Below are 15,239 nucleotides of genomic sequence, written 5' to 3'. Positions count from 1 at the left end.
TCCTCCCATTTCTATGTTTCTTTTCCTTAAAAATCTCCTGCACACATCCCTGCTATGAAGTCACTTAACATTTGGCACAATGGCAGTACTTGAGAGAGAAAAGGTCCAAGAAGTCTGGGAATGCACTTATTTTAGAACAGGATTCATAGTCAAAGTATCATAAGTTACGAATATACTTACATCAAATTTCAGTTTAAATAGTGTGTGCATTAATACTAATTGAGATGTATATTACATCTGTGTGTATTTAAAGTAAGGCTTTTCTAGAGTAATTGCTCAGAAGTGGACATGTTAGAAGTATTTTTTTTGATTTTAATTTAAAGTGATACACATTTCATTTAATGTTCACATTTATGTTGTGATTGTAGGATGATGGTTTTACTTACATTTCTTTAACAAAGCTCAAAAGTGAATCTGTGCCTAGATGATGCTTTACCAACTGTGATCTCAAAAATACTGAAGTTAAAGATGAACGAAAACACTTTTTTAAAATCACCAGGGTATTTTCCTGACTTGGAGACATCAGTTGTCAAAAGACGTCAGCGCGTGTTGTGATGTGACTTTAGCTTGAAAGTGCATCAATAGAAGTATACAGAATTTTTAACAGAAATGTAACATGATGTTGTTTCGCAGATGCTTAAAAATAGAATATTAGATCAGCAGCCATTTATAAAAAGGCTATTATTTTATTCAGGGCATTCTCCTCATGATTTATAGTAGCAGAGAGAGAGAAAAACAAGTCATTTTATTGTGCTTTCTTGCTTTTGTTAGAGAGCCTAAACAATCTTTATTTTTTTAGCACTATGAGCATTTGCTTGGTGGCAAATGTATGATGGAAGTGAGATTTCAGTTTAGATCTCTGTCTTAGAAACATCTGTGTGGCATTGAACAATTGAACTTTATTCTTCCTTTGTGTTTCTCCCCACATGGGTTATTTGTCAGTTTGAAATTGATTTTATATTATGTAATAGCCAGTAAGCAAAATAACAGAGCCTTGTGTTACTTAAATGACAAAGACTGAAGATTAAAATATTGAAGTTGAAGATAATTATAAAGTAATTTAAATTACTTCCAGTCCCTACAAGTCTAAAGAACATGTAATACCCACTGATGTCCGTCACGATCTGTTACCGAGTTACTGTAACAAGAGCTGTGAAGAGTTATGTCAGTGTTGGTTCTCCATATCATTTCTAGGGACACTTTTGATGAAATTAATGAACTGTAATAACACTTCTTATTAAATCGTAATTAAATTTGGTCATAATACTCCTATTGCAGTTAATTGATTTAGTGTCAAATTAAACTAGATGGTTTTGACCTAAGAATGTGCTAGTCCCAATTAAGTATGCTGGCTGCCTGTATTTGTAAGATGCATTGATTTCATTTTATTTTTTAAATTTGATATTTGAACAGTGTTCAAGCATTCTTCATAATACCAACAAGTAACATTTTTAGTATGGAAGTTCAATTACTGCACAAATATTGAGACACCAGCATTTTGTGTACGGCTATTGTTACCAGCTATTGGTAAAAATCAGAGTATTTCTTTTTTGGCTTCTTAGGTAGGAATACTCTGTCTATATTTTGGAATTCCATTTTGAAGCATACTGTATAACAGTAGTAATAAAGAATTTCTAATAGCTTATCTGTGTTTTGTTTTGTTTTGTTTTGTTTTGTTTTCCTTTCATGAGTGCAACTAGATTTTATATCAGGTAGAGAGTTTTCATTAGCGATTTTATAGAATTTTTCAGCCCACTTTCCCATTTTCCTCCTCTATCACTAGCATCAAGTCTGCACACTCCTGGTTTTGTAACATGCTGTTATATTCATTTTCAAAGAGCACTTAGCAGGATTCACTGTCTGCAGCTCACAACTTTTGACATGAAACATTTGCAGAAGTTTTTACTAGACCATTGCTTCTTTGCATATTATTTTTGGTTTCTCATCTAGTTGCATTCATGTATTTCTTCAGTAAGAATTTACGTATTTGGTGTTCCAGATGTAATCCATATTTCCTACTGCATCTCTTCTTCATCAGTGTAAGTGTATCATGACAGTTGAATAACAATTGAATATTTCTGTCAATATAACTTTGATTCAGTTTGCTCTTTGGTGTCTTCAGCTTTGCCCTTATATTTGTACTGGATCTGTATTTGTACCACCACAGTATTCCAGACTGTACAACTTTTTCCTTTCTTCATAATACTGTTGTGATGTCTCCTTTGCTTTCTCTTACGAGGCTTTTCTTTGCTATCTGTAAATTTCAGCTAATATTCTTAGAACTGATGTTAGCATAAGAGTGGTTAAAAAAGTAAGCATTCGGATAGTAACACATGAAATAAAGAATTCATAACATTTGCAGCAACTTCTTTTGCTGATACAAAAGTGAGGATGGAATTTAACTCGAACTTTTACTTAACAAAGTTCTCAAGATAGTAGGTGACAAGTGACAAATATTCTCTGTTCCATAATGTTTCTACTCTGCAAAGTATATTTACTAGGTAGCCAATTACATTTTAATTAAAATAAGTTGGAAAGCATATCTAAACACTGAGAATTGTAGAGCTATATCAAAACGTCATGAAACAAGATTCTCAGACATGAATATGAAAGTTCTTTTAGTTTGGTAGATGGGACCTACAGTCTACCAGTAGACTGTATTTGCATTGGAAGTAACCTCTTTGGTAGTATGTGTGAGAATTATTGAGTTTGCAGGAGAATTGCATATGAAGTAGTGCGTTTATCATCCTAATTTGTTCTTTCAGATCCTCCGACCACCAGTGTAAACAAACCCCCAGTGTCAGAGAGCGTTCATACCAATGCCTATCACGTTACGACAGAGCCAGTACAAGGGAACCTTTACTCACCAGAACAGACATCTCTCCATGAAAGTGAGGGTCTGTTGTATGCGTTTTAAATATTAGAATATATTTCTATATTGACTGTATTAAAATGTAATATAGTTATGAATGCAACAAATAGTAATGTTCTGTACTGTTTTATTTTCATACTTTTATGCAGTACTTTTATTCTTATGTTGGCTTCATATCTACAGGGTCTGTAGGTAACTCGAGAAGTTCAACACAAATGAATTCTTATTCTGACAGTGGTTACCAGGAAGTAAGCAGTTTCCATAACAGCCAAAACTTGAACAAATCAGAAAACAGACAACAGCATTCCCTTATCGGAACCACTAATAACCATTTGGTGAGAAGCTCACGAGCTGAAGGGCAGACTTCAGTTCAGGTACACTCAAAATACTACGCCTTATTTTTGTCTATTTTGCCTGTGTATATAACACAGTTTTAAAGACAATAAATATATGGACCTAGCCTTTTTTGCCTTAACACCTTCACTGATTAGAAAGTGGAAATGGCTTACAGCTGAGGTTAAAAAAAAAAACTTCTGAAGACTTCGGAGTGCAGAGTATACTGCTGATGTATAGTATCAGCAAAGCATCACTCATAATTGTTTCAGTTGTGGTGCTTGTGAAAATCTTATAAATTTTGCCAATATGCAAACATGGTGTTTAAAGAAAGATGGTGTTTGTGTTCCTGTACCTTGTACTGTTTCTAGCCTTTTTCCCCCTCCTTTTTCATTAATCAGAATGATATTAAGACAGTTATTGAATAAGCTTTGTTAGCTTATGCTAGAATTTAATACTGTTTCTGAATTTTCAAAGTAGTAACTCCTTTATTAGAATGGTGAGGAAAGGAAGCATTAGTACATATTAACATAGAAAGACAAATAGAAATGAGGAATTTCTTTCGTATATGAAGAAATTCTGTCTAGAAAAAAAAGTTATGTGCAGGGGAACTTGAAGGAATGACTTTAAGGATAAAAGCGATTCTTCAGCTGCTTGTATATATTGTTAAATTGTGTATATTTCTTATTGAATTCCCTGTCTTACAGGAGAAAATTATCTACTATGTGATAAAACTGAAGAATGTTTTGGTTTTGTTTTTCAACAGCCTTCAGTAAATATTGCTACCAACCGAGCCATGAGACGTGTCAGTTCAGTCCCATCCAGAGCACAGTCTCCCTCTTATGTGGTCAGCACAGGTGTTTCCCCTTCAAGGGGGTCACTGCGAACATCTCTGGGTAGTGGGTATGGTTCTCCATCAGTTGCTGAGCAAAGATCCCTTACTTCTCATGCATATTCATCCACTACTCTGCCAGTACAGCGGGCGGCATCCCCATATGCTGCACAGAGACCTGCTTCCCCAGTAGCAGTGCGACGGATTGGTTCTATGACATCTAGACAGACGGCAAATCCCAATGGCGGGACTTCTCAATACCAAACATCAGCGAGAGTTGGTTCTCCTCTTGCACTCGCTGATGTACAAACCAGAGTCGCTTCTCCATCACAAACCCAGCTGGGATCTTCTTCCCCAAAGCGTTCTGGCATGACTGCAGTTCCACAGCATTTGGGAACAACACTGCAAAGAACGATTCATGACGTTGAACAGTTTGGACAGCAGTATGATATATATGAGAGAATGGTCCCTCCACGTCCAGATAGCCTTACAGGTTAGTAAAAAGGTAAAGACAGTTTAAAACTTGTTACAAACCTAAAACTGTAGAAAGCCAGTAATGTGGTAGTAGTTCTAAGGATGAAATGTTGTAGCAGTAGAACATAATTGTGGTGGATTTTGTAAATACTAATGTCAAACGCTATGTATCAATACCATAAGTTCACAGTGAATATCACCTTTCTCTCCAATTACTAGATTGCTAGCCATGCATTAAACTAAATTGTATGTTTTAAGATTTATGTGGCTAAGTGAAATTCTGAGTCTTCCAAACAGTATTTTTGAAGATAAAGTATATTTACATGTATGTGCAGATTATACACACAGTAAAAGATACTAGGCTGGGACTAGTTTTATGTCTATGAGTTTGTTAAAATAGGTAATTTAGTACCATTGAATTTTAGTCTTTTTACCTAATAATTCTAAGTTATCTCAAAGTACATTAACTTTGAGGGTAACAATATAGGGTAACCATTGTAATATTCTCTTAAAATGAAGTCCTAAAAGGTAGAATATATTCATCTGAGAGGCAGTTCTTAATCAGATGCAGTTACTACATGTTTTAAGCTCTGTGTGTGTTGCTGTTTTTGTTCTGACCTTCACCTAAAGAAGCACAAAGGTGATCTTGCGGTTAGGACTGCATGTTCTCTTGAGCAGAGACTGCAATGTCTGTTTTTTCTTCTAAACTATTACACTTCACGCAAACCCAAAATATTATTTCCCAGCAAAGGAAATAAAGTGTATTCTCCCCAACTTTCATTTGCAAGGCTTAATAATCTACCAGTTTACTAAAGGGGAAAAAAATCAGTTTGCCATGAAAGGCAATTTAGTAGTTAATATTGATTCAGTCCAGTGGACTGCATAATTTGTGATGTAACAGCAAACCTGTACTCTTAAAATATTTTTAAGGTACTTTACAAATGTCAGGGTTTGAGAATATCATTTTGTTTAAACAAGTGAACTGATATAGTTTAGGAAAAAAAAGTTACTGGGGCAAATCAGTGATTCAGAAACAGATGTTTTAAGTTTAATGTATCTTTAGTATTAGGAAAGTAATTAGTAACTGTGGTAGTCAAGCTTAGAGAGCATCTTATTTTGTAGCTATTTGCTACAGGAAAGTTGCAGTGGTATGACTTTAGTGTGCTGTATGTTACAAACCAAGTAAGCATCCCTTATTGTTATAAAAAAACTTTTTTTTCCTGGTATAAATTACTTCTCATGTTTCTTTAGGGGAACAGTTTAAGACAACATCTGAAATCTTAAATTTATATTTGAACTCTTTTCTGAGAGGAAATTGGGATCCAGGGGAAAGGTTATTATTGTTGCAGCCTTTAGTTTATCCAAAACTCTTCCCTGCTGCATAAGCTGGAGGAGAGGATGGATCTAGCACTGCAAAAGCTGTAGCAGGAAGTCCACTGCTGAGGAAATTAAGTTAAATGCAGCAGAGGTAAGACAAACAGAACTCAAGATGGACAACTAAAAAACAAGGTGGAAAAAAAAGAGAGTTTCATATAGTTGCCGCAGAACTGTCTGTGTGTATATGTACACATATACATAGATGATATATATCATGATCTATTTAAACTTTTATAAAAAAAAATTCTCCACCTGCTTAAATCTCTGCTGCCACTACCAAGAACGCTTTTGTTCTTACTGCTATATATTATTTCATTTTCAAGAGTATGACCCCACTTGTACCCACTTTCACAACTAGATTTCTGTCAGATTCACAATTTACCTGGTCAGTGCTAATTCTGTGAACTGCATGTGCTGACTTAGCTTTTACTCAGTATGTTTTGGACTTTTAACCGTAAATGCTACCAAAAAGAACGAGTTGGAAAACTTAAAGTTGTCATATTATGGCGAAAACTATTTATCGAGGGAATGCAGCTTTGTTAGTGAACCTTTCAGTATGGATCATTTAACAATGGAAAGAAGTTTGAGGAAGAAATCTTTGTAACTGTAACTATTATACGCTTTTTCTTGGCTAAAATAAGAAAGATACAACCATTGCCTGTTTATTATTTTTAATGGTATGGGCCATGTACATATTTACCTCTTCTTGGTTTCAGGCCTGAGGAGTTCATATGCTAGTCAACACAGTCAACTAGGACAAGAATTACGATCAGCTATATCTCCTGATTTGCACATCACCCCTATATATGAAGGCAGAACTTACTACAGTCCTGTGTACCGTAGTCCAAATCATGGAACAATTGAGCTCCACCAGGGATCCCAGTCAGCATTATATCGGACAGGGTCAGGTAGGTAAAGGGCTTAGAAAGCTCTTCCATGGGCTGTGTACCAAAGTCGTGCTTGATTTCTTAGTGGAGCTTCTCTGGGACCTGTGGCATATAGGAGATATGTAGTTCCAATTGAAAATGAAAAACTATACTATAAATCAATAGAGATAGAAATTAAGTTTGAAGGACTTAAAATAACCAGTAGGAATTAAAAAGCTTTTGTGATGTTTTCAAGAAATACTTGGGGTACATGTCAATGTAAGGTCAGGTTCAAAATATTTTGTTTGATATCATGCACGCAGGTACATCCAAGCAAAGAGTATTTCATGACAAATTGTTTTTGATTCCTCTTGCATTCTCTATGCATCAGTTCTCTTACCAGTTGAGCTCATGCTTTGTTATTTAATTCATCAGTACAGCATGATAGCTTGCACACCTGAACTACCTACTGCATCTTTCACAGTAAAAATACCATTCTTGCCCTACTTCCTAGCAGAGGATAATGTTAAAATACTGCATTTGAAAATATAAGTGAAACTGAAGTATTTCTATAACGTTTGGTAGAATTCCTACTGATATATTATGGAGTGTATAGGCATTAGATTAGTATTAGAACTGATTTTCTGTAAAGAGAAATCGTTGATTAATGATTTGTGTACTGGAGTAATTTCTAAAAATTCTGGAAATAATAGAGTGATTAAACTAAGCAGCTCTCTGGAAATATTTAGAGAAGTGGGGTGCATCAAGTACAGCATTCATAGCCGGTTGAGGGAAGCGATTGTTTCACTCAGCTCTGCATTTTTGTGGCCTCACCTTGAGTGCTGTGTGCTGTTTTGGGTACCACAATGTAAGAAAGACATAAAACTATCAGAGAGCATCCAACAGAGGGCTACGAAGAAAATGAACAGCTTTTGCAATTATCCTACTTTCTCTTCTACAACCTACAGTGGAAAAATTAAGTTTGTCAGTCTGTGCCAATAAGGAAATATAACTAGAAACTTGAATCCTCTGTTTACTTGTCTACCTAATACCGGTTACTTTGGAAGAACAGAAGCTACCACAACAGCTCTGTTAAGTCAGGAAGCTACATGTTCCTGTTTTTGAAACCATCATCTTAATACTTTGAAATCATCACTTACTAGCTTTTTTCAGGGAAAATGTACGCGTAGTTGGGAAAAGTAAGATATAATACAAACTACATAATTTTTTGTTTAATTGTTTTTCCTTTTTATTTTTAGTACTGTTGGCAAGTTGAAGTTACTGTTGGTAATTAAATTTTATTATGCACCTTGAAAGCATTTTGCATCCTAATTTCTCCTTAATGACACAAGACGTGTTTCTTTCTTTGAGTACTCAGGCAAGCTGGGGCATAAGCCTGATTTCACCAAACCTTTATTTCTGCAACCAGCCTCTCTGTCTTCCCTGGGACGTTGAGTAATTATTCCCTTACATCTGGTGGCAGCTTTTAACACTGAGCACTGTACACCTTTTTTAGACTGATTTTTTTTGCTTACACTTTTAAACACATATTGTCTCTTCTCTTCAACAGACATTTGTTACCTAGTTTGTTTTAATGCTGATTTTATACTAGGAGTTGGAAATCTGCAAAGATCATCCAGTCAGCGTAGCACACTCACATACCAAAGAAATAATTATGCTCTGAACACAACAGCTACCTATGCGGAACCCTACAGGTCAATGCAGTATCGACTGTCAGAGTCCAGTTATAACAGGCTGCAGCATGCAACGCCCGCTGATGATGGGACCACACGATCTCCATCCATAGACAGCATTCAGAAAGACCCCAGGCAAGTCCATTTGTGCTTTCAAGAATCATATGTATTTGCCATAATAAGATGTTTAATACATTCCTTAAGTAAATACGGCACCTTTATTGTCCATATTTCAGTTTTACATTGTTTAAATGGTCGTGACTTATTTAGATATAAAGATTTTGTTGAATAGCCAAAGTAATAAATCATTCTACTTTGTTACAGCAAGACGAGTGACTTTTGTGCAGTTTTCTTCCATGTTTATTTTCATTTAAGAGTTCTTATAAAAAGCACTTACAAATTTGATGAAAATTGACTGCATTATTCCAAATATTTTCAGTAACTTTACAGAGCCACTTGTAATATTGTAATAAGCTTTCTTTTTGTGGGAATGGGAAAATGCCAGGTTGTGAAAATTAGAAAGTAAGTACCTAATTTATTTAAATGACTTTTCGAGAGCAGCCTGCTTACATTTCAAACTAATGTAAGTTTAAAAACGTTATATAAATGTACCGCTTTGCAAAGCGAATACACATTCATATTTTTTAATGTAGTTACTGGTTTGAAATTGTAAATGTATATACACAGCATGGGCATGTGACAAATGTAATATTATCATTACAATTCATTAGATACTCCATTCATTGAAATCTTGTGTTTTAACATGGGAATATCAAAACCTAGTCCATGCAAACCTGGAGGGATTTATGGTACTATGTTTGTCTTCAGTATGGGTAAGTGATTGCTAGAAATTCCAGTCTGTCCTCAGATTGCCAGTTCACTGAGGCAGTTACTATACCCTCCCTAGTCGTGAAAGTGCATTATGCATTCTGGTGGTTTAGAAACAACTGAACACAGAACACCTCATACATTGACTACATGGGTACGGACTACAGTGATCTCTCAGGAGTCTTTCAGACAGAAACAGTAGGACAACGGATCTACTTTGCAGAGTAGATATTGAAGAGATAGCTAATACCTATAGTCAGACTAGAATCTTGCACTGAAATCTTTTGTCCTGCTGGGTTACAGAAAGCTTATAACATAGTTCAGTTTTTTTCTAGTTCAGTTTGAGGAAAAGCTGAGAGAGCTGGGGTTGTTCAGCCTGGAGAAGAGAAGGCTCTGGGGTGACTTCATTGCAACCTTTCAGTACTTAAAGGGGACTTTTAAAAAAAAAAAAAGATGGAGAGCGACTCTTACTCAATCAGATAACGACAGGAGAAGGGGGAATGGTTTTAAACTAAAAGAGGGGAGATTTAGATTGGAGTTTAGGAGGACATTCTTCACTCGGAGGGTGGTGAGGCACTGGCACAGGTCGCCTGGAGAGGTTGTGGATGCCCCATCCCTGGAGGTGTTCAAGACCAGATGAGGCCCTGGGCAACCTGATCTAGTGGGTGGCATCCCTGCCCATGGTAGAGTGGTTGGAACTGGATGATCTTTAAGGTCCCTTCCAACCCGAGCCATTCTATGATTCTATGATCTTACCTCTAAGGTACATCTGCTAGCTGCATGCTGCTGCATGCCAGACTTCTTCTGGCATGGCTTACAAAAAGCTACTCTAAAAGTGACTTTACAATATAGATGGTTCCTATTCATAACAAGGAACTTTTAAGAAATTCTGACTCAGTTTTTACTGTTAATACACTTTATCTTTTGATTTCACAGTGGAATAGATGTACCTTACATTTTAATCTGTTTCAGTCTCTAATTTGCATGTCATACCATTGCAGAAGTTAAGTTACTGTGTTATATCCTGAGACCAGGCTTTGGAAAGCATTGCTCTAGAATAGGAGTCAGAGAGCATTCAGAAAGCTACTGTTTTTTTGAGAAAGGCAGTTTTCCCCAAGGTCTTCCAGTCATTACTGAGAGGGAACAGGCTTCCTAGTGTTCGATGGCTGATGCCCCATGCCTGCCAGTGTTCAAGAGACATTTAGATGATGCCTTCAGTAACGTGCTTTTATTTTTGCTAACCCTGAAGCGGTCAGGCAGATAGACTGGATGGTCTTTATAGGTCCCTTTCAACTGAATTATTCTATTCTATCATTAGTAGGGAGAAATAAACCTGTAAGTTGTTGAGCAGTTTGAAGGAAACCCCTAATTGAACTTCTCTTTACTGGTGATTGAATTCTGGGGAGACCTAACATGCCAGGCTAACTTTAGCCTTTGAATAGCTATCTGAATACCCTTTCTGGAACATCAGTTATTTCATGTGCTTAGGTTTTTGAGAACAGGAAAAGCTAAATACTACTTTTTTTTTTTTTTAACCTTCCTTTACAAAAGAAAACGGCACAACAAATATTAATGGCTATTTTTCTAAATCTGAGAATTGGGCATGGATACGTTTAATGGCTTTTCCAGAATATGAGTACACAAAATCACGGTGTTTAAGGAAGGAGGTTTGATGAAAATTGTTTGAGAATTTTTCAAGTTTTTTGTACCCGATGAATTTTTGACACTGCATAGCTTTCGTTCAAGTATAATTGGCTTGAGACTAGGAAGAACACTGAACATTCAGGGAAAAAATGCTGCGTGGAAGAAATGCCCTTGAGCAGCATTGTTAAATGTGTATCTGTTGCACTACATATTTAAGTTTTGGGAGATTCATATAGGTTGCAGTGTTTGAGTTAGTATAATTTTGGTGTGTGTATTTGTTTTGTCAACAAACAAACTAATTGAAGAACATAGAATATAAAGTGTCCTTTTCCAATAAGAAGATTAAAAGTTGATCTGACATAGCTATTCCAATATACCTGTTTTTCTTCCTGTCCCCAATACTCCAGAACAAAAACAAATTGTAAAACACTTACGATGCTCTAGTAATTCCGCTTAGTAAATAAGCATACATTTACAACAAATGTCTTCCCTTGAATGTGTTCACCTAATGAAGGGAGTTTGCTTGGCGAGACCCAGAACTGCCTGAAGTCATTCACATGCTTCAACACCAGTTCCCATCGGTTCAGGCAAATGCAGCCGCCTACCTTCAGCACCTGTGCTTCGGAGATAACAAAGTAAAAACAGAGGTACTGTACTGAGTGTGTTTCTGTTTCTGGGGAAACTATAAGCTAGAAGAGCAACGAAACCTCTCATCTCTGTTTTTGTCTTTTCGTCATACCATGGTATTCTGGATTTTTTGTGTTTCTGTTTATACTAGATGTATGTTTATATCGAAGTGCATAGACGTGTATAATTACACACACACCTTCCCTGTGTGTGATGGAGGTTATGTGAAATTATTTAACATTCAAGTTGTATAGTCTCGCAGAAGTGCATAGTATGTTTCTTGAAGCCTGCGTACATGTAACCTGCTGATGACTGGAGATTGAAGAAAAAGAAGTCTTGAAGGCTTTCCACTGTTTTTGATCAAGACAACTTAAGGCATCACAGAGAATGAGTGAACTGTCAAGCAAAGAAAAGAAATCCGACCCTAGAAATATGCAGAGGATAGTATTTATGTCGATGTGGTGTGAAGGAACGACACACCTGAGTGAAAATGCAGCTTATTGTTGAAATTTCCAGAAACCGTTTGCATTTCACGAGCTGCTTTTTTTGCAGAGCAGCTATGAGCTATTTATCTGAAGGAGTTTGCTTTTTCATTCATATCATATGTGGGTGTTATCTGCTATTTTAATTATAAATACTATTTATGTTCATAAAATGTTGGTGCAACTTTTACAAGAAGCTAACTTAGCGTTACTCACTGTTACTGAAGGGTAGATTAAAAGATGGTGGTTTTGATCTTCTGGTGAAGATCACAATGATCAGCAGATGCAGGCAGATTTATAGGTAGTCTTGCTATTTTTAGGAGATAGGACTGCTCATTTCAGAATTCTTGGGTTATTATTTATCTGTGTATGTTCATCTATATGAGATCTTGTGTTTCTTCACTTTTTCTTTTCATTTTGCATTATGAAAAATCGATTTTGTTATGAAATTGAATTATGAAAAAATATGAAATGTCTGGCTTAATATTTCTTTCCAAAAGTGAACAAAACAAAAGCAATATGCCAAATTTTAAACATAGTGTGATGTTAACTTGTATATTATGTATGAAATAGTGTCTCAATTGTTTGTCCTCCTCAGCACTGGAAATATTTGAGATATCAGGTATTATAGATGTGTGGTACCATACATTCAAGCTCATAAAACCTTATCCAAAGAAAACATTATTCTTCTGATTTAGAAAAGACAAGGTATTACATTAGTCAGAGAGACAGCTGTAAGTGTTGCCTGCCTTCCATTTAGCATGTAGAATTTTGAAAAAGAAAATTTCCCTTTTTCAAATAGAGAGGGTTTCTTTATTGTCACTGTTATTTCCTTTGAAGTAATCAGCTGTTAGAAATTCTTACAATTCTGTGACAGAATGATTCTATGATAGGACAATTGTCTGGCTATGATAGGACGGAAGAATATTTGTGTGCTTTTGGGAAAATGAGGCTTTTGTTAGCGTTTCCTGATGAGTTGGCTCTCAGTCTCTTAAGAAGCTGTATCCTGGGTTCGGATGGTGGATGGCATGTTTTAAAAGCACGATGGTATCTGCGGCAATAGGGAAGCTGCAGTTGCCGAGGAGAATGTTCCCTTTCAAAGCAGAGGCCAGCAGGAGAGTATTTGCAGTAGGAAAGAATTATAATTTCTTTAATGCAAAGTTCAGTAAAGCCTTATTAGAAGACTGCATTAACCTTGTGTTTTTGTTAATTATTTAAATTTATTACTTCATTGCTGTGGTAAAGACCAGACTAATTTGCTAGACAACTAAGAGTATTAAAAGCCTGGCAAAATGAATTAAAACGCTTGCATTGCTAAAACCTGAAGGTAAGCATAAAATACTGTTTATCAGGGAAAAAAAAAAATTTACCATTTAAATTAACTATGAAACTACATAGAACGAATAAATTACACTTCTATGTAATGCATATCTGTCTGAATTTGTTTTTCCATAAATATATTCAGTACTGGTTTGTTAGTTCATGAATGTAACTTTTTTGTGAGTTCTGTTTTTGTTGTTTGTCTAGGTTTTTAATTTATAAATGGAAATCACTGTTTAAACAAGCAACAGCTGCTACATTTCAAGATAGTTAATGACTCAGTAAAATAAAAATCTTAAGAATGATTTTCCAGCTACAGCTTTATTTTTGGATTATGCACATAAAAACTGTATCTCATCAAATTTTGAGTACAGATTGGAAAAATAATACACCTATTGTGTCATTCATAACCTGTGTCTGTATTATGGACGTGTAGTGTAAAGGTAGTGTTTGATGTGCTGCTGTGTTGGCAAATGAGAAAAATTGAACGGAAAATTATAGTTAATTCTTACTTAAATTACTTAGTAACATAGAAATAGGAATTATTTGCCTTAAAAGGGAATGACACTGTAAAAATACTTTATAGTATATCGCATGTAGTCTGTATCAGATAAATAAATTGTAAGATAATGTTCATGGTACTGCAGACTTCCTACCTACAGAAGTCTTGCCAGATGAATAACTTCAAGTGTTAAGCCCACCGTATGCCCTTCAGTACAGGTTACAATAGCGGCTTGGCATGACTGATGAATGCCAAGATTTGTATGTCTGGGTTTTTTAATGTGTGCAGTAGATACACAGGTGTGTAAATACATGTTTGCTTTTGAAAAATAGTCGTTTTTTGAACAGAGATCTAAAAAATTTACAAGTTACTAGTCTTTCATTTTCGTTCTTTTATTCTATTATGTGATTTGACAGGTAAAAACCACATACACTGTTGGATTTCAATTCAACTTGCATTTCAGTTGTTGGTTTGTTTGTTGTTGTTGTTTTGTTTTAAGCCTCTTCAATATGTTTGCTTTTAGGAGTGTAGATAAAGATATTAAGCATTTTGATATCCAATGCCATTTTCTAAGAATGTAACAGAGAGATGGTGCTATTTTTGATAGCATCAAATTAGCGAGATTTGGCTAAATCTCTTTTCACTGAGAGTTACTTTATTTGCCTTGTGTTATGGCCAGTAAGATTGAACTTTTAAAGCCAAAAATCCTTGAAAGCTGGTACACATTAATATATTTCAAATGGCCTTGTGGCTTGCCAAACTAATTAGTATATAGGTTAGAACAGAAAATGAGCATTTTAAAAGTACTTTTATGCTGATCTAGAGAATTCCCTGGACTGTTGTTTTACACCTCTTGTAATTGTTCAGCCCAGAACCACATCCTGGATTAGCAAAGCATTAGGCATGATGGCCTATTTCTTTTCTGCCTGTGACTTCCTTCTAAGGCAGCAGCAGTTTACCTGCTGCAGGTATGTGTTTTATTAAGAGATTGTGTGCCAACTTCATTAGGTGTATTCTGTGGATAGTATGGCATAGAAGTTACTGTGCTGTGCAAAAATAATACCAGGTTATGACAGACCAATCCAATAGCTCAGATAATTGCAAAATAACTCGTATTTTTAGAACAGTTAAAATATTTTAGTAGCCCTTTGATGTTGATTTTTAAAATAATGTTAATCTTAAAAGTAGTGCTACTTAGCTATCTCTTTTAAAAAGGTTTTTAATTTAGTAAATGTTACAGAATTCTGGAATATTTCAATCTTTTATCACTTCTGGAATTGATTTTGAACAAAGAAAAACACTACATAGAAATAAGATCTCAAAAGACTGTTAGAATTTATTTTTAAAATAAAGAATAAATACAACTAAGCTGTTTAAAGCAAACAATA

General features: G+C 35.4%; 1 protein-coding gene across 27 annotated transcripts in view; it reads left to right on the top strand.

Annotated features, from left to right (window-relative positions):
* Positions 1-15,239, top strand: part of PKP4 (plakophilin 4) — a 91,576-nt gene that overhangs the window by 50,539 nt on the left and 25,798 nt on the right. For 5 of the 27 annotated variants that reach the window (XM_083841663.1, XM_083841669.1, XM_083841670.1 and 2 more), the window contains 6 exons: positions 2,766-2,891; positions 3,056-3,246; positions 3,972-4,530; positions 6,605-6,796; positions 8,367-8,583; positions 11,435-11,567. In XM_083841663.1, coding sequence (XP_083697789.1) covers positions 2,766-2,891; positions 3,056-3,246; positions 3,972-4,530; positions 6,605-6,796; positions 8,367-8,583; positions 11,435-11,567 — 1,418 coding nt within the window. Of the gene's footprint in view, positions 1-2,765; positions 2,905-3,055; positions 3,247-3,971; positions 4,531-6,604; positions 6,797-8,324; positions 8,588-11,434; positions 11,568-15,239 lie in introns of all 27 variants that reach the window. The other 22 variants (XM_083841658.1, XM_083841679.1, XM_083841668.1 and 19 more) reach the window with 9 other exon arrangements.

This window comes from Anser anser (assembly GCF_964211835.1).
Source record: "Anser anser genome assembly, chromosome: 6".
NCBI lineage: Eukaryota > Metazoa > Chordata > Aves > Anseriformes > Anatidae > Anser > Anser anser.
The sequence above is the reverse complement of the archived record's forward strand: the minus strand, read 5'-3'. Positions and strand labels throughout refer to the sequence as shown.